Below are 23,977 nucleotides of genomic sequence, written 5' to 3'. Positions count from 1 at the left end.
TTATTATTTTCTACCACAGACGTGGCCACACATTTACAATGCTAACTAGCATATATACATTTTCTTCTGTCCTCCATGGACAGGGTGAAAGATTTGTTAAACATACAGTTCAGAAATTTATTGAACAACCACAGAAGGTGATCGTAGTGCTTTTAAAATGTTAGGCTAAGCTACATACGTAAATACATAGATACACAGATGTCCCACAACTCGTAAGTGCATCTGATTAGACGGATCTCAAACCTCGACTCATCGCAGTACCAGAGAGTTGACTTTTGTATTATTGAATTTGGACAAACTAGAAACGTTTTTAACAGCAACATAAATATACGACCTAACCAAACCTCCACAAGTCGTCCTAGGCTATTACACGCTATCACAGGCCTAATATAGTACATATATATGTGCTATAGGAATGCATATATATGCCTATAAGCATAGGAATGTTTAAGTTTGGTTGTTAGCTTTATTTTTTCAGGATTCTATAAAATTAATTGGACAAAAAGTGGTTTACGGGTGGTCCATTACTACATATGGATAACTTCGATCAAATAATCACTATAAGTACTATCATTTTAGGAGGATGGGTTGGAGTATAGGTGTATTTGTGTCAAGGCAGTGGCTGACAGGTAAGGCATGCATAGTTTGTTCTGCCAAAGCACAGGGGAATGGCACTCAAGACACAGTAATTACATCATTAAGAGGAGCCTTACTACGGCTGGTTGTCCAGCAGAGAGAGAGCCCTATAACCTAATGCTCTGTAACTCTGGCGAGCCTGTTGGTCGCCCAAATGGGATCACAGTGAACCCCTGGAAGAACAGCAGGCAGTTGGTGTGGGACTACACGTGCGTATCAACCTTGGCTAATACCTACACTGACATTGATATTTTGTGATTTTCTTCAGTGTTGAACCCGGATGTGGAACAGCTCATGGAGTGCTGCACATCCGGGTGGTGCTGCCACTCACAGGGAAGCAGCCAAGTCTCGTAAATACAGAGATCTGGATCATCGCTACAATTTTGTCCTCATTGCTTTGGAGACACTTGGTGCCTGGGTTTTACAACCCCAGGCCTGTACTAGAACACCTGAGCGTGGCAATACAGAGGAAAAACACACCATTCATGGTTTCTATCCGCTAGCTGAGAAACTGGAGGAGCTCAACAGTATGTGACAACTTGAAATTGAAATAAGTTTATTGAGGTAAAATACACACAAAGGGATGAGGTAGCTCAAGCTATTCTCACCCTGTTCAGTACATCGTGTTAATACATACATAGACACACATCACAAAAAATAAACATATTACCAAACATTCTGAGAGATAAACATATACATTTCCTCCTTTACACAAGTAAAGAGTGACAACTTTGTACCTTGTATGTAACCAATGTTGTAATCCATTTAGTGTAATAAAGTTTAAAATAATATATATATATATATATATATATATATATATATATATATATATATATATATATATATATATATATATATATAATTTCCTGTGTTTATTTCTACCAAGTCAGGGTATGGTGCCGCCGCTCTTCTGAGCTGCCAACCCAATCCCCTCCTCCCCCCCCCCTCCCCATCCACTTCACTCCTGGCAGGAAACACAAATCAAGGCCAATAAAATATAATTATGTAGTTGATATAGTAAGACTAGCCTAGTCTGACCTCTGATTGGCTTGTCCCTTTCACGTAACGATGAATGGTCAAGTCTCAGGTCACGACGATGGTCACTCGAAGTAGCATTGAGTTTGTCTACATGTGCACTCACAAATAGGTAAGAATATACAAACTTCTTATCCAAACCTTACATATTGGTAATAAAACACAAGAGGATAGATAGAAGACGATCTGGATAAGCTTCAGGGATAGTCAGAGAAATGGATAATAGACTTAAACTCGGATAAATGCAGGGAAAAGGAGACGATTCCATGAAACAGCAAAAGAGGAAAACATGGTAGTTTCTATAACCCCCCTCAAGCCTAGTGCCAGAAGCTCGTATAACTAGGATAACAATATCATATACGAGAATTTGTTTTTTTATTATTATTAATATTATTTTCTACCACAGACGTGGCCACACATTTACAATGCTAACCAGCATATATACATTTTCTTCTGTCCTCCATGGACAGGGTGAGAGATTTGTCAAACATACAGTTCAGGGATTTATTGAACAAAGAATCTGGTAAACATAAGACTATAATTTTGGAACTTAGGGAAGGAGGTCCCCTCGGAGCATTCTACACTGTATAAGTGTGGACCATCCTAGAGTATGAAGCCCCAGCATAGAACCCTTGTCTCAGATGTTTCAAACACAAATTAGAAAGAATCCTGAAGTGAACAGCGGGGCTTCTATATGAACTGTGAGGATTGTAATATGAGAAAAGACTAAGGGCGCTGAACCACACCCCACTTGACGACAGCGGAATTCGAGGAGACATGATAATGACATGTAAGATTCTCATGGGAATCAATAAGATTGATCAAGAGCCCATTTAAAAATAAAACAGGGTAGAACAAGAAGACATGTTCAGTATAAGGCAAGATAGAACATAAGAACATGTTCAGTATAAAGCAGAGGAGAACAGGAGAGTAGTGACAATTCCAGGCTCTAGAAGGCTAGATAGTAGATGCAAATACACACATGCAAATATCCCGATATTCAAAAAGGGAGACAGACGGATTGCGGGCTCGCCATAGCCCGTGCTGCTTGGAACTTTTCGTTCCAGGTAGCGAATCTTAAACAACAACAAAGGGAGACAGATGGGAGATACTGAACTACAAACCAGTGCCTAACTGCAAGGTGATGGAGAAGATTGTGAGAAAAACTAGCAGAGCATCTGGAGAACATCTTTGTTCCTTCTAGCACGGGTTCATGGCTGACAAATCTCCCCCAACAGGATTTAAAAGAATTCTTTGAGCAAGAAAAGGGAATTATCAGGGGAAAGCGCCAAGCCATGACGACTATATAGCCCTTGGAAGTTCAAGTTCATGTTTACTGAGACAAGGAAAAAAAATACATCTCAAAGGGATAGAGTAGCTTAGGCTATTTCTACCCCCCCCCCCCAAACACTTGGAAGTGGGGTCAGGATAAGGATTTGAGATGGGAACGGGTGTGTGTGGGGGGGAGGGGAGAAATGGTGCCCAACCACTTGGACGGTCGGGGGATTGAACGCTGACCTGCATGAAGCGAGACCGTCGCTCTACCGTCCAGCCCAAGCGGTTGGGCCTTCTATGAGCAAACGACAGAAAATAGACAAGAAAGAAAAGGGTGAGCAGACTGTATAATACAGCATGCATTATACAGTAATACAGTGGTGATGATGATAGTCGTGTATCATCCCGTCCGTTTTTCCACAACATACATAAAATGACCCCCCCCCCCCTGAACCTAACCTAACCTACCCATGCAACCCGCGTCCCAATCATAAAAAACATGAATATCTTATAGTACATCATATTTTCTCCGTTTGGGGGATTTTTTTGACATCAGTTAACAATGTATTATTCGAGAGAGCAAGTTGGTTAAGAGCCTAACGCGTCGGTGCATTAATGAACTGTTTAAACACTGAAGAGCAGAATATTCTGCACGAGGCGCCATATCACGTCAACCACCAGGCATAAATAGGCACTTGGCGTCAGGTGTCACTTGACGAAGCAGTACCACAAGATGTCAAGATCACGGGCAGTGTATGAAGCACACCAGGCCAGTGTTATCTTATCAATTCCCCCCCCCCCCCAGAGAAGCCCGGCAGCAGTTATCATGCAGGTCGATCCTCATCACAGAACGGATTACTGGCGATGTTTACTAAAGTTTCTGGTGAAGCCTAATAATAATAATAATAATAATAATAATAATAATAGTAATAATAATAATAATAATAATAATAATAATAATAATAATAATAATAAACCACCTTCATTAAAATTTTGCAGTACTAAAAAATTTTGCCTAGAAAATATATGATTTCTAACAAGTAATTTGGTTTTAGAGCTAACAGAAGTACATCAGACCTTTGCTACTGATACAAAGTGTGACTAACGCCATTCTGACTAAAAACGTTTCAGAGGCAAAACTCAGCAATGAACTAATTCACAGGAAACTGCATATAACTGTTGTAATGTGTTTGTGTGTGCCCAGCGCCCCCCACATGCCCAACATTGCTCTCTAGTGAGATATATGACAATAATAATTTTAGAACGCTTCTACGAGACTAATGCTGTCCTGCTATATTTACATCTGTTACTATGCTTACCACCATGCTTGATACTAGGCTTGTTCCCCAGGCTTGTCACTAGGCTTGTCTCAAATCCTCATCCCCCCTTTCTCTCTTCTTTCTTTCTTACCCCTCTCCCTCTGCCTTCTTTTCGTAGCTCACAACATCCTTTTGTGCTGGCATCCCTCAGTCTCTCACTGGCTCCTGGTACCTTACTCGAGTCCCTCTCTGATTCTTGGTACCTTCCTTGAGTGTCTCTGATTCTTAGGAGCTCACTTGAATCTCTCTCTCTCTGATTCTTAGGAGCTCACTTGAATCTCTCTCTCTCTCTGATTCTTAGGAGCTCATTTGAATCTCTCTCTCTGATTCTTAGGAGCTCACTTGAATCTCTCTCTCTCTGATTCTTAGGAGCTCACTTGAATCTCTCTCTCTCTGATTCTTAGGAGCTCACTTGAATCTCTCTCTCTCTGATTCTTAGGAGCACACTTGAATCTCTCTCTCTCTGATTCTTAGGAGCTCACTTGAATCTCTCTCTCTCTGATTCTTAGGAGCTCACTTGAATCTCTGTCTCTCTGATTCTTAGGAGCTCACTTGAATCTCTCTCTCTCTGATTCTTAGGAGCTCACTTGAATCTCTCTCTCACTGATTCTTAGGAGCTCACTTGAATCTCTCTCTCTCTCTGATTCTTAGGAGCTCACTTGAATCTCTCTCTCACTGATTCTTAGGAGCTCACTTGAATCTCTCTCTCTCTCTGATTCTTAGGAGCTCACCTGAATCTGATTCTTGGCTTATTACCAGCAGCACATCTATATCCAAAACAATTGTGATAGAAACTTTGACTTAATCCTAGGATGTAAGTTGACCTTGGCCTAAATGCAGTATTGAGGCCACGACGGAATGTTGTAAATAAATGAAAACAAAACAAAGATGCGCACTGACTGCTGCTTGCAAATACAATATGAGTGTGGGAAAATTTGCAATGTGGAATTAGGCTATTTACTGTCAGGCGCTCGTAGTCAGCCTGTCCTCTTCACAGCCCCGCTCCTGTGCCAGGTATGTCCACTACGGGCTCACCATAGCCCGTGCTACTTTGGAACTTTTGTTCTAAGTAGCAGAATCTAAAACAGCAACAACTGTCCTCTTGACTTGTCACAACGTCAATTTAGGTGGCTGCTATAAGTTTGAGTACAACTTACTTTAACATTGGGGATTGTTACGTCAAAATATCACTTGTTATGCAAGACGACAGAGGACATAGTATTGGTGATGTTCTACTAACGACTTTACTCTTGTTCCTTACCACTTAATTGTCGTTTGTTCCTTGTCGATTGTTCCCTGCTACGTGTTCTCTACCACTTGCTCCCTGCCTGCTACGTTTTCCCACACTCATTAGCGTGATAATCTGAGTTTCTCTCGGCTAGACACTTGAACGTAGCTGGACTTAATGATGCTGTTTGCTGCCTGCTTCATGCCAAGCAATATGTTATCCTCTGACGTCTGTGTGTGTGCGTGTGTGGTGTGTGTGGGTGTATTCACCTAGTTGTGCTTGCGGAGGTATTTATGTTTGTGTGTGGGGTGTGTATGTGTGTGGGGTGTGTGTGCGTGTGTGGGGTGTGGGGGTTGTGTGTGTGTGGGGGGGGGTTGTGTGTGTGTGTGGTGTGTGTGTGTGTGGGTTTTGTGTGTGTGTGTAGGGTGTGTGTGTAGGGTGTGTGTGTGTGTGTCTGTGTGTGTGTGTGTGTCTGTGTGTGTGTGTGTGGTGTGTGTGTATTTACTATTTGTGCCTGCAGACTCGAATCTTTATTAACCGATCTACTTGTTCCCTCTATTATGTCTCTCTTTCTCTAACACACGCACACACACACAGGAAGCAGCAGGACAACTCCCAGGTATCTATTTACTGCTAGGTTAACAGGGGCATTAGGTGAAGGTGAAAGAAACTCTACCCATTTGCTTCTACCTCTGCCGAGAAGCAAACCCGGGCCCTCAGGATAACGACCCCCGAACGCTGTCCACTGAGCCGCGAGGCTATATATGTGGGGGGGGGGGGGGAAGGTGTTTGTGTGTTGAAGGGGAAGGTGTTTGTGTGTGGAGGGGTGTGTCTATGTGTAGAGGGGTGTCTGTGCGTGGTGTAGGTGTTGTGTATGTGTGTGTGTGTCGGGGGGGGGTGAGGGGGAGGAGTAATGTTTGTTTGGGAAAATGTATGTATTCACCTAATTGTATTCACCTAGTTGTGCTTGCGGGGGTTGAGCTTTGCTCTTTCGGCCCGCCTTTCAACTGTCAATCAACTGTTTACTAACTACTTTTTTTTCCCCACACCACACACACACACACACACACACACACACACACACACACACACACACACACACACACACACACACACACACACCAGGAAGCAGCCCATGACAGTTGACTAACTCCCAGGTACCTATTTACTGCTAGGTAACAGGGGCATTCAGGGTGAAAGAAACTTTACCCATTTGTTTCAGCACATGTGTGTGTATATGTACACGTGTTAAAATGTTTCTTTCACCTTGATGCCCCCTGTTACCTAGCAGTGAATATATCCGTTGCACATGTCTGGCCTCTTTAATTCCACATCACACATGTTGTTGTTGTTTAAAATTCAGCTTCTAGGAACCAAAAGTTCCAAGTAGCACGGGCTATGGTGAGCCCGTAGTAGACTTAACCTGGCACAGGAGCGGGGCTGAAACACATCCCACAGGTATCAACTGTCTTTATCCCTAAACCGGTACGTATAATCACGCGTCACCTGTAAATCCTTCATGTAATTCCTTACTATAGTCAACTTTAATGTTTCCCGTATACCAAGATGGCTGTTCCCCTGACCTCGTTATACAGCGCCAGTTTCAAACACCAGCGAGGCTCATTCTGGCACACTAGCTGCTGCCCGAATTACTCCTCACGCCCCGTCATCATCCCTTGTCCTAAAATTGAAATTGAAATAAGTTTATTGAGATAAAATACACACAAAGGGATGAGGCAGCTCGAGCTATTCTCACCCCCGTTCAGTACATCGTGTTAATATATACATAGACACACATCACAAACAATAAACATATTACCGAACATTCTGAGAGATAAACATATACATTTCCTCCTTTACACAAGTATGCCTGATCCTAAAACGGTGAAAATATTTCATACACGACAATCCGAAAAGGGTTTAGGCTATAATTTGAAAGCTCGTCTCTACTGTCGACATTACATTTCAATTGAATATCCTAAAATAACATCAAACTGTCAATTATATGTCTCTATGATTCTTAACTAAAATAAATCCAAGGCTACGATATAAACTAAAATAAGGCCAAGGCTACGATATAAACTAAAATAAGGCCAAGGCTACGATATAAACTAAAATAAGGCCAAGGCTACGATATAAACTAAAATAAGGCCAAGGCTACGATATAAACTAAAATAAGGCCAAGGCTACGATATAAACTAAAATAAGGCCAAGGCTACGATATAAACTGTTATCATTTTTATAAATTTTGCAAGTATTTTACCTACTTATAAATTTCTTAGATTAAGGACCTGCCCGAAACGCTGCGCGTACTAGTGGCTTTACAAGAATGTAATTACTATGCTATGTATCCTCACAATCCCAATATACCTTCTTGTATATATATAAATAAATAAATAAATAAATAAATAAATAATAAACCAAAATAAGGCCAAGGCTACGATATAAAGCAAAATAAGTACCAAGGGCGCCGAAACTGGCATAAAGCCAAAATTGAAAACATGTTTGCAACAAAATTGGTGACTGACACCCACACACGCCTGACAGCTGGGTGGACAGCGCTTCGGATTCGTAGTCCTGAAGATCCGGGTTCGATCCCTGGTGGAGGCGGAGACAAATGGGCAAAATGTTTCTTTCACCCTGACACCCCTGTTACCTAGCAGTAAATAGGTACCTGGGAGATAGACAGCTGCTACGGGCTGCTTCCCGGCGGGGGGGGGGGGGGGGGATAGCCCGTAATAAGTAAGTATGTACATTGGTTGACCAGACCACACACTAGAAGGTGAAGGGACGACGACGTTTCGGTCCGTCCTGGACCATTCTCAAGTCGATTGTGGATTTATGTACATTGTTTTGTACACATGTGGGTACAGGATCAGATGATTTTAAACTCCTGTCAGCAGGCTTAGAGAGCTTTCCCTTCCCCCACAGCTTACCTTAAGCCTTACCTTACTAATTTCCCCTGGAAGACGATTTTCTACTAGATCTATTCCCCAATTACTGCTGCACCCGAACACGGTTGATAACAACACGTAAATCTAGGCTTTATGATAAATGATATCACAGAGCAAGACCAAGATATAATTGATACTTCGTGATAACCTATATGAGGTCAACAAACGGTGTCACACAGCAAGACTAAGATTTGGATACTCTTCTAAAACATAGATGTACTAAAGTACTTGATAAACACAGGTATCACAATGGGCAATGAGTTTGCGGTGTGTATAAATGAACTAAATTAAACTAGATCAATTCTTTCAAATGATCCTTGTCTCTAAACCAAAAAATATTAAGAAGGTTTTATATAAAATCCTCGGTGCAGGTTTTGGCTAAGAGTAGATGAACTAAGTAAGATCAGTGTGCCAAGAGCGAGGGCCACCACCCTCTTGCCAAGGTGACTCTTGCACGCATCAACATCTTTAAAAAAAGAAAGTTCATATTGAAGTTATTACTTTCAATAACAAATTGTTTCGTCATGCAACTAATTCAGAATACAAGTAGGCCTGTACAGTCAATCAGAACAACATTGTCTGAATAGATAACAAAAAACTTGTACTCAATATGCTATCAAATAGTCATGAAATGAATTAGTGTGTATTTAAGAGTGAGATATCATAATGTTGAGAAGTGAATTATCAGGACGAAGCGCCAAGCCGCCACTATTATATATCACCTTGCAAGGGAACAGGATAAGGATTGTGACTGGGGTAGGGGTGGGGTGGGGTGGGGTGGGGTGGGGGGAAGGTGCCCAACCTCTTGGACGGTCAGGGACTGAACATAAAGTAATGTTGAGCGTGAGAGAGGTGAGGATGTGAGAGCGGCGGGGCAAGGAGGTCCAACTGTCTAAGACAGGAGAGCGAGACGGAGAGAGGAAGTCCAACAAAACAGGAGATAGATAGTCCTAACAAGACACGAGAGCAAGACAGGAGCCGTCTAACAAGACAGGAGAGCCGAAGGGCCCAACAAGACAGGAGAGCGAGACGGTGAGAGGAAGTCCAACAAAACAGAAGATAGATAGTCCAACAAGACAGGAGCCGACGAACAAGACAGGAGAGCCAGAGAGCCCAACAAGACAGAAAAAGCGCGCGCCACAACATTCAACCTTCCCGCCACAGCAGGCCGCCACCTGCGCGCGCACCACCCCCCCAAAATCACCCTCTTACCTGCGGCGGCCTTACCATTAATAACCCAACCCCTCCCCCCCCTTCCACCTCACATTTACCCCAACTCTCGCCTAGCACGCACCTCCTTAGACACCCCTCAATAACCTAACCTAACCAAAAACGCCGGTAGAGAGGCAAACGGAGGGTATTTATAAGGTTTTAAAAGAGTGTGGCGGGCCCGGGAAGAGTGTTGGAACAGCGGTCATTTGAAGCGGTGACGTCGGTTACGGCTGCCATCTTGAGCACTCTATGGGGTTGGGCCGGTGGTTCTCCGCGCTCCCCGATATCCGCGATCATCCGCCTCTCTGTGCACGATCCGCCGCTGTGAATCCGCGTAAAGTGAACTGTGTGAACCCTTGAACCATGGCTGAGACCGATAAGCTTAATATAGACACCATAATTGCCAGATTATTAGAAGGTAAGAAAAGGGGGTCGGACCTCTTTTTTTTTCTTATACATACAGTATATATATAAATATACATATAGTGTATTTTTCAAGTGTTCCGAAATGTTTCTGGCTGGATTTTTGTTTGGTACGTGTGTTTGGGTAGTGTTGGCGTGTTTTTTGAAGGTGTGTGGTGTAATTAGAGCGGCATTTTGGTGTGGTTGGGAGTGTTTGGTCCGAGGACTCGGACCCGGGTCTAAAAGTTTGTGGTGAAACTACGGTCCGTTGGGCGGCTGTGGTGGTGACCAGGGGCGGCTGTGGTGACCAGGGGCGGCTGTGGTGACTGGTGGGCGGCTGTGGTGACCAGGGGCGGCTGTGGTGGTGACCAGGGGGGGCTGTGGTGACTGGTGGGCGGCTGTGGTGACCAGGGGCGGCTGTGGTGACCAGGGGCGGCTGTGGTGACTGGTGGGCGGCTGTGGTGGTGACTGGTGGGCGGCTGTTGTGACCAGGGCGGCTGTGGTGGTGACTGGTGGGCGGCTGTTGTGACCAGGGGCGGCTGTGGTGACTGATGGGCGGCTGTGGTGACTGGTGGGCGGCTGTGGTGACCAGGGGCGGCTGTGGTGACCAGGGGCGGCTGTGGTGACCAGGGGCGGCTGTGGTGACCAGGGGCGGCTGTGGTGACTGGTGGGCGGCTGTGGTGACCAGGGCGGCAGTGGTGACCAGGGGCGGCTGTGGTGACCAGGGGCGGCTGTGGTGGTGACGAGGGCGGCTGTGGTGACCAGGGGCGGCTGTGGTGGTGACCAGGGGCGGCTGTGGTGGTGACCAGGGGCGGCTGTGGTGGTGACCAGGGGCGGCTGTGGTGGTGACCAGGGGCGGCTGTGGTGGTGACCAGGGGCGGCTGTGGTGGTGACCAGGGGCGGCTGTGGTGGTGACCAGGGGCGGCTGTGGTGGTGACTGGTGGGCGGCTGTGGTGGTGACTGGTGGGCGGCTGTGGTGGTGACTGGTGGGCGGCTGTGGTGGTGACTGGTGGGCGGCTGTGGTGGCGACCAGGGGCGGCTGTGGTGGCGACCAGGGGCGGCTGTGGTGGCGACCAGGGGCGGCTGTGGTGGCGACCAGGGGCGGCTGTGGTGGCGACCAGGGGCGGCTGTGGTGGCGACCAGGGGCGGCTGTGGTGGCGACCAGGGGCGGCTGTGGTGGCGACCAGGGGCGGCTGTGGTGGCGACCAGGGGCGGCGTCCAGGGGCGGCGTCCAGGGGCGGCGACCAGGGGCGGCGACCAGGGGCGGCTGTAGTCAGGTGTGCGAGGGTAGAAAGTGGCGAGAGGCAGACTGTATGTGTGGAGTGTACACAGGTGACTGCTGAGTGGTGGTACACCCTGCTGGGTGGTGGCTGGGCGGTGGTACACCCTGCTGGGTGGTGGCTGGGCGGTGGTACACCCTGCTGGGTGGTGGCTGGGCGGTGGTACACCCTGCTGGGTGGTGGCTGGGCGGTGGTACACCCTGCTGGGTGGTGGCTGGGCGGTGGTACACCCTGCTGGGTGGTGGCTGGGCGGTGGTACACCCTGCTGGGTGGTGGCTGGGCGGTGGTACACCCTGCTGGGTGGTGGCTGGGCGGTGGTACACCCTGCTGGGTGGTGGCTGGGCGGTGGTACACCCTGCTGGGTGTGAAGGGTTGGCAAGCTGCTGCTGCGGGAGAAACCCCCCAAGTGGCCAAGGTTAAGGTGTAGGGTGTTGGTGTGTAGGGTGTTGGTTGGTGTGTGTGTATGTGTAGGGTGTTGGTGAGTGTAGGGCAGTAAGGGGTACTCTCCTAGTTGTGCTTGCGGTGGTTGAGCTTTGGCTCTTTGGTCCCACCTCTTAACTTTAAATCAACCGGTGTACAGATTCTGGAGCCTACTGGGCTCTATCAAATCTACATGCAAAACTTTGTATGAGACAGCCTCCACATCACTGCCTAATGCATTCCATTTGTTAACTACCGACACTGAAAAAATCTTGCTAATGTATCTGTGGCTTATTTGGGTACCAAGTTTCCACTTGTGTCCCCTTGTTTGTGTTCCACTGATGCTAAATATTGTTTAACTTTGTCAATTACCCTCATAATTTTGTATGTGGTTATCATGTCTTCCAGGGAGGCGAGGTTTATCTCCCATAGCCTTTCCTTGTAGCTCATACCTCTCGGTTCTGGGACTAGTCTGGTTGCAAACCTCTGAATCTTCTCTAACTTTGTCTTGTGTTTAACTAGGTATAGACTCCAGGCTGGAACTGTATACTCTAGGATTGGTCTGACATAAGTGGTATACAAGGTCCTGAACTATTCCTTACACATGTTTCTAAAGGCAGGTCTTATATTGGAAAATCTAGCATATGCTGCTGATATCCTTTTGGTGTGGGCATCTAGGGACAGGTTCGGTGTGATATCAACCTCCAGATCTTTCGCTCTATTTGACTTGGAGGATTTCACATCAAAAGGAGCCTCCTGCTCCTTTTGCTTAATTATATTACTTTACACTTTCCCGAGTTAAACTTTACCATTTTCTAGACCATTCCTCCAGGTTGTCCTGTAGTCTCTGGCTATCTTCATCTGTCTTGATTATTCTCATAATTTTTGCATCATCGGCAAGCTTTGAGAGGAATGAGTCTATACCCTCTGGAAGATTGCTTACATATAATAGAAACAAGGTGGGTCCAAGTAGAGAGCCCTGTAGGACACCACTGATGACACCTCGCCACTCTGATGTCTCCCCCCCCCCCACTTGCTGTTTCCTGTTGCTTAGATACTCCCTTATCCACTGAAGCACCGGTGGATAAAGTGTGTTGGGCGGGGCCTGGCCTGGCCTCGGGCCGGGCTTGGGGAGTAGAACTACTCGGAACCCCATCAAGCATGCAATAAGGGGTGTGTTAGTGGAGGGAGGGGAGAGGTGTAGGGCAGTGAGGTGAATGTTGATCAGGGGGGGGGTGCAGTGGGGGTGTTTTGGTGGCGGGGGGGGGGGGGGGGGTGCAGTGAGTGTTTTGGTGGAAGGTGCAGTGAGGAGGGTGTTTTGGTGGGGGGGGTGCACTGAGGGTGTTTTGGTGGGGAAGGGGGGGTACAGTGAGGGTGTTTTGGTGGGGAAGGGGGGGTACAGTGAGGGTGTTTGGGGGGGGGGTGTATGGCAGTAAGGGGGTGTACTCGCCTAGTTGTGCTCGTGGGAGTCGAGCTCTTAACTCTTCCTTAGGACTACTGGTTGCTTAGGACTACAAATCTCGAGCATTGTACACTCGGCTGTGAGGCCCATCAGGTGTGTGTGTGGAAGTGAGGGGGTGTGTTGGTTTGGGAAGGGGGGGTGTTGTATGGCTGTGAAGAATGTTTTTTTTTTTGGGGGGTGGGGGCATGGTAGGTAATGTGTTGGCAACTGGCGGTGTGTTGATGGGGGTGGGGTGCTCATGTGATAGATTAAGGTATGTTAGTGTGTAAAAGGCAATAGAATGTGTTTTTGGGGGAGTGCAGTTCATTCTTCTGCTTTTCTTCATACATTTCATACTCTCAGGTTATCTCATCTTCTACACCATTTATGTCTTAAAGAAACTAAAATGTCATTGTATTTATTTGTCAATATCTGTTCCTTTTGAAATCTAAGCCTTAGGTATTGTAACAATTCTTATTGTCAATTGAGACCTTGTGATGGAAAGTCTTCAATTTGTTAAAAAAATGGTGTGGTGATGTGCACCAATTGTTTGGCATTTTCCAGCTTTTTTTTTGGAGGTGTGACTCAATTTTGCACCTTTGGCTTCATTGCTGCATACATTTTCTTACCATAGTTGCTTCTGATGTTTACTTCTGTTAGTGTTTGCAACCTGATTTTTGGTGTTCCTTCAGTGTCTGCCACACTACCATTTCCTGGTACTGTAATACCCAATTTATGTGCATCGGGTAGTTTTCTTGTACAGTAGATTTGATTAAGTTTGGGCACATCTGTAGGTCATTTCGGTTGCTCGAAACGCTATTCGTACTAATGGCCTTAGGTATTGTATGTACTAGCTCTATTTATAAATTAATCAAAATGTTTGTAACTCTGCATCTATGTATGTATGTACTTTTCCTAAATAAAATCTTATTATTATTATTAAATAAAAAATGCAGCCCGTCCTCTAAAAATGGGGAGGTAAATGTGACAGCCCCATAAATGCAATTATGTACTATGTACAGTATAACAGTCAGGAAATGTACTTATTACACTAGGTATTAAGACGTACTGTCAATTCGTACTGTTGTTCTCTTTGTATCATGCTGCCAAATAAAGGGTACTGTTATTTGTTCTAAGATATATAGAGCAATGGTTCCCAGCTGGTGGGTTGTGACCTCTTAGAGATCTTTTAAGTACAATATTTGAAAATAATTTTCAGTGATTATAATAGTCTCCTGTAAAGCTGTGTTAAATTTCTGGGGCCATTATGCACTGACTGAAATCCTCGGTGCCAATGGTAAATGTCATTTTTTTCACTACTCAATTTGTGGGTCAAAAAGAGGCATCCCCACCATATACATATGTGTGTGTGTGTGTGTGTGAACCCTACACTTCATCGTCCAACTGCTCATATTTAGATGAAGCTTCAATGTTTGTCGCCCACCACCACAGCTCTGTGCAGAGAGTTAAGTGATACTGACAGTGATGAACGACCAAAGAAGCGTGGTGATCGATGGCAGACAGAACCTTTACCGATAAGCCCTCTACCTCTTGCAGACAAATTCAGTGATTTCTTGTTTCTTTTTTATTTACTGTACATAAAACTACTACTGCCGGTGTCATAATCCTGTCACTTGCCCGCTATTCTACATTCTAGTTTTTCTACGACTAACTTTTTATGAATGGTCAGGTAGTTTCTCAAAATCCCTACCTACCCTGTCCACTAATACCACTCTTGCTGGATGACATGGTTTGAACTCTTGAACAAATTATATACAGTATGCCAAGAATGTTAGAAGTAGCTGAAGGCAAGACATGGGTAAAGGTTCTTTAGGTTCATAATACTTTGGGTGAGATGTGCAAAGAAATGATGATGCACAACATTTGTAAACGTTTTATGCAAATAGTTTCCCAGAACAATCCCGTTAAAAAAAGTACAGTACTGGCATACAAGTAGAGCCAACTTTTAATAACATAGTTTCACTATTTTTTTTTATACTTTTAGGTTAATTTGAATGATTTTGTGGTACCCAACCTATTGACAAAAGCTAGCTGGATTGATATATAACGCTTCTGTAATACTGTGTTGTAAAAATGGTAACTCATGGTGTTGTCAGTGATAATGCTGTGTTAGTATGTATCATTATTTACAACTGAGTTTCCATATTAACAATTTACTCCATCCAATAAGCCATGTTCAAGTTTTTGTGCATTATCTTGATGCAGTAATATAGCAAAGTACTGAGTAGTTAGACATTATCTTTAGTTAAAATTTAATAAAATATAAAAGTAAATTAACGAATTCGAACTACCTTTATTCATTGTCGATAACTTCAACTTCGGTTATCTCTAAAACTAGAGTTTCAACTCGGAGTGGCTTTTAAAATTCCAGTTTCTGACCAATTCTTACCATTTTGACAGTGTGCTCAGCTGTCTGTTTTACAGTCCCTTGAGAATGGATTTTTCATAAACTTCAAATGTTTGCAGTTGTACATTTTTTCTTTGTCTAAATTTGCCGCATATTTCAAATGCCGTTTTGACTATTTTTTTATAGTTAAGTATACCGACAACCTATATTCTAATTTGATGAAGATCATATGCTATTCTGAGAGCATAACACCAAATGAACAATTGGTGATAGTTTATATATTTTTTAATCGGATTTGAAAATGTGAAGTTTTCAATATTCAATTTTAGATTTTTTTTTCTTGGTTTTTCAAGTTATGTTGGCGATCAAGTGACAAAGTTGGAGCATTTGCAGAGTTGATTATGCACAAAAAATTGGAAAGTGTGCAAGTTTTAAAAATTGATGTTGTGTCAAATCGTATATGTATGTTTTGCGTCGTTTAAGGGTTAAGTGCAATTAAATGATTTAATATGAATAGCAAAGCATGAATGAGACTATGACTATAGTAGAGGATTTTACTGTTGTAAGAATCAGGGATGTCTCCCTGGTTCTTAATATTTATATGGATTAGTTAGGGAAGCAAAAATAACAATCGGAGTGAGTAGATTGTAACTGGGATTAATTGATACGTCCATGTAGAGTGTGAGGAAGCACTGCAGAAGATAGTGTGCGAGTTTGGTAATGTGTGCCAGAGAAGGAATTACAGTACTGTATAATGAAAAATGTAAAAAAAGTAGGGTTGTGGTGTTTGAGAAAATGGAATGTGATACTGTAATTATGTAGATCACTAAAGAGTAGCAAGATTTACCAATTTGAATTGTAAGATAATGATTTAGAAAGAGATGTTTGAATTGGGAAATTATAAAGCCTTTGGGGGGGGGAGGGGAGTATTTGGTACAAATGGGAGTATGGAAGGTGAAATCAGTGATGTTTAAGAGACCCATGATAAGGGAGGTGAATAAGAACAAGGGAAAGGCATGAATGTTAGTATGGGAGGGTATCTTGATGAGTTTTTTTTTATTTCGGGGCTTAGTGTCCCTGCGGCCCGGTCCTTGACCAGGCCTCCATGGTCGAGTAAGACTTGCACAATGGGATTAAGACAGGGAAGTTGAGGTAATTTATGAAAAGGCACTAAGCCAATACAGGTACTGTGTATTTAAAAAATAGATATTTGCCTTTAGGTTATTGTACGAAGCTGTGTTGCACCTGCATAAGTAAACTTAACTTTTGAGCGCATCTTCATTTTATATTGTGCAAGTTGAGGCTGTTAGCAATTTACTAACTTGCATAAATGACAGAATAATTGTGGAATTTTAAGTTTTCTCTTGTCTTTTCTTTTCAGTGCGAGGATCTCGGCCTGGAAAGAATGTCCAGTTGACAGAAAATGAAATTCGTGGTCTCTGCTTAAAATCCAGAGAAATCTTTCTCTCTCAACCTATCCTATTGGAATTGGAAGCTCCTCTTAAAATTTGTGGTGAGTACTGTACTTGCACTCGGTATACCTGTAGTTTTGTTGGTACGTAAGGAAAGAAAGACACTATGAAGGGTAGATTTACTGTAATGAACAATCTGCAGGTTGGGTGAACTGGTAAGTACGGTAAATGGACTCCTGAAGAAGATAGTGTAGACCTGCTTAATTGATTATAAGCATCATGCTTAATACCGGGTTATATTTGCTTTGCGTCCTTTCAGCTTAAGCTCAACGCATTACCTAGACCAATACTGTACTACTTGTAATTTATCTTTTAAGTCTTGGATGTGACTGTCTACTGTAAAGCTAATGAGATTCTGAAGTACATTCTTAGACATAGGGTAATTGCTTAACTGGTTTGACTGGTTAGTTTAAAAAAAAAAAAGTTTGCATACTCTCGCAACCCTGCCCAAGGGCAGGCGACAGTAACGATACCTTGATTAGTTTCGTGTTTCTGGTTGTTGCCTGCAGGCCTGCAAACGACCCGGCTATCAGGCATGTCTTGGAACTGGTCTAATTTTCTTTGGCGACCTCAACCTTGGTTCCGACTTTTTTTTCTTTTTCTGCCGAGAGGTTGAATAATCATTGTTCAGAAGTTTTCGTCATTTTTATTTCGCCCCTACTGATAAGATGCAATAAATGTTTCTCAGGGGCAAGAGTTCTTGTTGACTTTCCTAATCAGGATGGACTTTTTTGAAGTCTGAACATAACATGGTTTACATCACTTCTGTACAAAACCCCTTCTACATGCATCCTTACTTAGTCTTTTGCTGCATTTTTCTCCCCCCTCCCACCCCCCTACCTCCCCTTCCTTCCCTCTTTCCCTCCTCAGTGTCCGTCGTCTTCCCCTCTTTCCATCCTCTGCGCCAGCCTGCCTCCCTTTTACCATTTGGCGCCTGCATATTTTTTTTCCCTTTTACCCCTCAGTGCCTGTGTGGTTTTTCACCCTTTACCCTTGATGCCTGTCTGCCTCTCCCCTTTTATCCCTTGAGCTCCTGCCTCCCCCCTCTCTTTACCCCTCAAGTGCCTGCCTGCCTCCTCCCTTCCCCCTCCCCCCTCAGTTCCTACCTTCCTGGCCTCTCCTTTTCCTAGTGCCTGGCACCCCACCCCTTCCCCTCCCATATTGCATGCCGTCCCACCATTGTACCACTTCATGTTCTTTAATCGGATATTTTGTAAACATAGGCTTAGCCTACCTCATAAAGTGTTGTGTTGGTCCTTAAAACTATAGTCAAGTTGTATATATTTGTACAGGTTCTTTTATGGACTGGATTGTTTACGCTTGTCTGTCACATTGAGGTAGTGTCAGTCATATCACGTCCCTCTTCTTATTGTCTCTTGACAGAATGATAAGTAATATTTTCTGTTTCTTCATATTTGCTTCATTACTAGTTTATATTTTTTTAATCTGATTTGGAAATCTGAAGGAAAAAATCTGTGTTAAGGAACCTAATTATAGGTAGGCTTGTGACTGTATTTGTTATAGTTGCCATAAGTGAACAATAATTCTGATTGTTGGTTGCTATATGGCCCTGTTAAACTGTTGGTGGCATTGCAGAGTTACTGTTGGGTAATGATCATGCGAGATATTGTGAACTTGCATATTTTCAAGGATGAGGATTTGTTGCTGTGTGAGATTGGGTGTTGTGTTGGTATTGATGTAAAGTGGTTAATAACAATGTTGAAAGCATTTTAATAAGTGAATTGTGTGTGTGATAAAATTTGTTTTCGTTTATAAGTGCAGTATTGATTTGTTAGGTTACCTTCAATTTGAAATGGCTGGGGAGGGGGGGGGGTTACAAAGAGACTTGTCATCTTTATTGGTCACAGGATAAAAAAATAAAAAAGTTGCACACACATTCACACCATCACTCGCATCTACCTCGGGGCCATTTTCTCAGCTCCAGCATTTCATAATCATGACATCACAGTTAATGTTTTTTTTTTCCTCGACTGCCTAAAACCTGCTCCATTGGTTTTGTTTGCAATATGTGTTTGTGTGGTGCTGAACACATCAGTTTTGATGCGACACTTTATTAGTTTTGTGTATCGTAATATTGCATACAAAGATCTATTGAGATCAGCGTCCCTGTGGCCCAGTGTCTGATCAGGGTTATCTTGGTTATCTTGAGATGATTTTGGGGCTTTTGTTTAGTGTCCCCTGCGGCCCGGTCCTCGACCAGGCCTCCACCCCCAGGAAGCAGCCCGTGACAGCTGACTAACTCCCAGGTACCTATTTTACTGCTAGGTAACAGCAGTCGTCATAACTCTTTGAGAGGTGCCAACATTTCTGGCTTTGCTGAGAGGGGGAACCATCTCTCTCCTTCCATGTTTCCTCAAGTCATACTTTGAGGCTTCATGAGGGTGCACTCGTGTGTTTGTGCTTGGGTTTAGGCCACGGTTAGGTAAAACAAGCGGGAACTCTCCCCTGATTTGTTGGACGAGCATACAGCATCAGAATAATGCAGCCCGTCCTCCTGTTTTGGTAGTACTGTACTTGTAGTACCTGGTTGATACCTGGTTGATGGGGTTCTGGGAGTTGTTCTACTCCCCAAGCCCGGCCCGAGGCCAGGCTTGACTTGTGCGAGTTTGGTCCACCAGGCTGTTGCTTGGAGCGGCCCGCAGGCCCACATACCCACCACAGCCCGGTTGGTCCGGCATAGTAACGATGAGCACCATAGTATATATATACCGACGTACAACAAAATTAGAATGTAGAAGTCTGAACAAATTTGGACAAACTGGGGAAAATTATTTTTTACTTGTGTTGCTTTGACAAACTAAACTAACCTATCCTAACCTCCCTAGGCCTAATACATGATATGAGGCCTAATATAGTACATGTGTATGCTGTACTAGGCCTAGGAATATTTGTTTGTGTTATAGCTTCATTTTACAAATTCTTTACTAGTCGGTATATTAAGAAAATGTATAAATTCTGACATGACAATTGTCACAATAGGTACTATCTAAACAAGAGGATGGGTTGCAACACTGTATGAGCACTATTGAAAAAGTGCAAGTGAAAATTGCCTTGCTGTTGTTATATTTACCACTTTCCCATCTGCTACTGATGTTAACCTGTTTTGTGTGTGATTCTGGTGTTAGAATCACTCTACTTCCATTTGAGTCTTTCATATTCTTTTCATACCTTTGCTTACCAAATCTCACTGTCACTCCATAAGTGTGCGTCTCCTCGACCCCATCATGTACTCATTTGTCATGTAACTGCAAGTTTTTAAATTCTTTGGTTTTCTTTTTCATTTTCAAATTGGTGCTCTGCAAGGCTCTTGACTCCTGCACTCATTGTTTTTTTTTTTTGTTTTTTTTTTTTTTGGGGGGGGCTAGTGCTTCTCTATTTACTTATTCCCAGTAGTCTGTGCTTTCTCCCAAGTCTCTTTGGCCTTTTTGCTTTGTCTATTAACCATTGGTTTACCTTGCTCTTCTCTTCAACTTCCTTCCTGAGTAGGATGAACTTTTGAACACTTCCTGGACATAAATTCTCTCATTTCCTGTAGTCCACATGTCTGTACTCTCTTATCTGTGTTCTCTCTCAATTTTCAAACTTTCTTGGTCCAACGTCATTGTTAAACTGTACTCGCTCATGTGAATTCAAACAGTAGCGGAGCTGACTATGGCGTTTAGGACTAAGGGAACTGGTGAATCATCTTTATAAGGTTGGTAAGAGTACGCTGGGCAGTCTGCGATGGCGAAGTTAAGATAAGACATTTGTAGGGCAAAAGATTCACAGTATACCGTTTATACCCTTTCCTATTCCTTTCTTGAACTTCCTCCTTGGGGGGGTGGGTCTGATGCGAGTTAGCAATAACCTTAGATACAAGTGGTTAACCTTGGCATTATTAATGTTGGCGTAGAGCTGCCGGGAGCCAGCAGGTCACTGTCTAGACTCCAAGTCTCTTCACTACTAAGGCTGTGTGCACTAGTGATAATGACGTAGGTTATATGAGTATGAGAGAACAACTGCTTGGAAGAAACTTTTGAGCACAAAAGTGGGGCTTGAATTGTATATATCAAACCGGAAGGTGAAATTGCGTTGGATAGGGAGGAGTGGTAACCGGAGGTGGGTGTGAGGGGAAGAGGAAGTGTAGTGTAAGGGTGTTGGGGAGAGAGAGAGAAGGTCGAGGTAATGAGTTGGCTACTGACCCTCTTATTCAACACTAACCCCCTCTCGTACACAGTACCCAGTTCTCTCTGCTCGTTGCCAATGCTAAAGCATATTCGACAAATGCGGAACGGAAGTGTGAAAGTTGCTGACGATATCCATGGCAAGGTGGAAAAAAGGGTAGCTAGAGAGAGGAATATTTATCTTGCTGGACAGTGCTCGTGGAGAGGAGGATGGGTAGACCCTCCAGGGGGTAGAGGAGGATGGTAGGTAGGTGAGGGGTAGGGGGAGACGGCTCGCCCTCATCACCACCCGCCACATTAATGTACCTTATTACCCACTTCATGTACACGACCACCCTTATCGCTGGGCCACCAGTTTCCGCATTCTGATAACAATGACAGCTGTGAGAAAGTGTGCTTGTGGAAGGAGACGTGATGTTGAGGGACTCGACGCTTTCTTAACTTGCCAGACGCTCGTTTTTAAATCTTAAATTTACAACAGAATGTGCGAAGTTTTATCATAATTTTCGTGTAGTGTTTTAGTATACAAAACTTGATAATCAAGTGTCATAAAAATTGTCAGGGTAACATGAATTTTGAGATCTATCGTACGATAGATAGATCCTATCCTGGTACGATAGGGCTAAGATTCAGCCAATAATTTTTTGCTGGGCTAGTTAAGTTAAGGCCGGCTATTGCACCCGTCCAAGCTTAACTACTTTACCTCTTAATGAAGGCGGATATCGGCTTGTGATCACTTTTAAACCCACGAGTCTGTTTATTCTTAAGATAAAATAACATCATTGGCAGCTCTGAAACGTGACTATTTAATGATTTATTAACAATTTAGCAAAAATTCAAATGGAATGGAAGTGTCGATATATAGGTAGTGGTATGAGATATATAGGTATAGGAAAACATTGAAACATTTAAATTTGCGTGTTTTTATACCCTGAATGTTGGAAAATAAAAATGTTTGTGGAAGTGCTGGTTGTGGTATCCGGAGGGTGGGGGGTGGTCCGGGGGAGATGAGAACAGTCGAGGCAGTGTTGGCATTTTCATATATATGGTGCATAATGAAGCCGTAAATTTCCACTCGCGCACATTTCTGGCGTAATGTCGGCGACACCAACATATGCTGGACGTGCGTTAAGATACCTGGATTGTACCGGAAACGGTGCTGGGAGTTGTTCTACTCCCAAATCCGGCGTAGGGCCAGGCTGAACTTGAGAGCTTGATCCTACAGTCTGTTGCTTAGGGTGGTCCATGGGCTTACATGGACTAATGTATATGAGATTGATTGATCGGTGGCTTAATCTTTATCAATCAATCAAAGAGGTGGCACGGGCATGAATAGCCCGTAAGTGGTGGCCCTTTTGAGCCATTACCAGTATCAAGAGCTGATACTGGAGATCTGTGGAGGTGCGACTGCACCCTGCGTGACGGGAGATGTCTCCCGTGTGTACATGAGTGGGATTGGGTGGTTATAGATAGGAGCTGTCTCGTATGGGCCAATAGGCCTTCTGCAGTTGCCTTTGTTCTTATATGTCCACTACACGCTGGTTCTTCACTTACTGTAGAAACTTTTCTAATTACTTCTTGAAGTCGACTTTTGCTGCGGCAATATTTTACACTTCAATATGCTGGTAGCATATTGAATAATCGTGGATATTTTTATGTTCGTGATGTGTTCTATTGTGCCTCTGGCACCTCTTATCTCAACTGGTTCTATTCTGTATTTTCTACCATATCGTTCGCTCTGGTATGTTATTCTATTGTGCAAATTTGGGACCTGGCGCCCCCCCCCCCCACAGTATTTTCCATGTATATATTGTGCGAAGCTTCTCTCATCTCTCTTTTCCATATATATTTTTGAAAGCTTTCAGACGGCCCCAGTAATTTAGGTGTTTTATCGTATCTGCCTGCCGTGTAGCAATCTTCTGCTCCCTCTGAAGAGGGAAGCGGGTATTGAGTATGTACTCGAGGCAGGATAGCACAATTGATTTGAATAGTATGAAAATTTTGGAGGTTTGAGACTAAGCTCTTAAACCCAACACGAAGAAACATTAAGGAAGCTACAGAAGACCTATTGACCCATTCGTGGCAGCTCCTATTTATATCCCCCAAACTCGTTTATATATATACTGTATATATATATAATACATATATTTATAATACATATATTTATAATACATATATTTATAATATAATATAACCTACGCTTGAAACAATCAAGCGATCGCACGTGTTCCGCTAATCTATTCCACAAATAAACAGCCTTGTTTCCAAGCCAGTATATATCCAATTTATATCCATTGTTGCGTGTATTGTTTTTTTTATACACAATACAGTACCTTATTTATCTCCCCCTCCCCCCCCCCCCCTAGTTATGCCTGCTTCGGATGATCATTCATCCTTTTCCACTTCTCCCAAAATGATTATCTTTCGTTCTGTTGCCATCTACATATCTTGTCAGTCTCGCAAAAAAAATATATATATCGACAAAAAATATATATATATCTCACAATCGACTTGAGAATGATCCAGGACGGACCGAAACGTCGTCGTCCCTTCAACTTCTAGTGTGTGGTGTGGTCAACATACTTCAGCCACGTTATTGTGACTCCTCGCCTGCAATATATATATGTTTTTGAGGTTGTGCGCAAATTTTGAGGTGGAGGTAAACCAAAATGTTGTAAGTAATGTCCGTGACAAGGTAGCCCACATTGGTCATGTGGGCTGGTATTGGCAGTGTCCCAGGTTAAGAGCTGG

The 23,977-nt window shown here is 43.6% G+C and overlaps 1 protein-coding gene across 1 annotated transcript in view; it reads left to right on the top strand.

Annotated features, from left to right (window-relative positions):
* Nucleotides 1-9,278: 9,278 nt before the first annotated feature.
* The window catches only part of LOC123758285 (serine/threonine-protein phosphatase PP1-gamma catalytic subunit B), a 52,498-nt gene continuing 37,799 nt past the window's right edge, over nt 9,279-23,977 (top strand). Inside the window, exons 1-2 of the mRNA XM_045742477.2 lie at nt 9,279-10,077; nt 16,952-17,083. Coding sequence (XP_045598433.1) covers nt 10,023-10,077; nt 16,952-17,083 — 187 coding nt within the window. The 5' untranslated portion in view covers nt 9,279-10,022. The remainder of the gene's footprint in view (nt 10,078-16,951; nt 17,084-23,977) is intronic.

Source organism: Procambarus clarkii, chromosome 11 (genome assembly GCF_040958095.1).
Source record: "Procambarus clarkii isolate CNS0578487 chromosome 11, FALCON_Pclarkii_2.0, whole genome shotgun sequence".
NCBI lineage: Eukaryota > Metazoa > Arthropoda > Malacostraca > Decapoda > Cambaridae > Procambarus > Procambarus clarkii.
The sequence above is the reverse complement of the archived record's forward strand: the minus strand, read 5'-3'. Positions and strand labels throughout refer to the sequence as shown.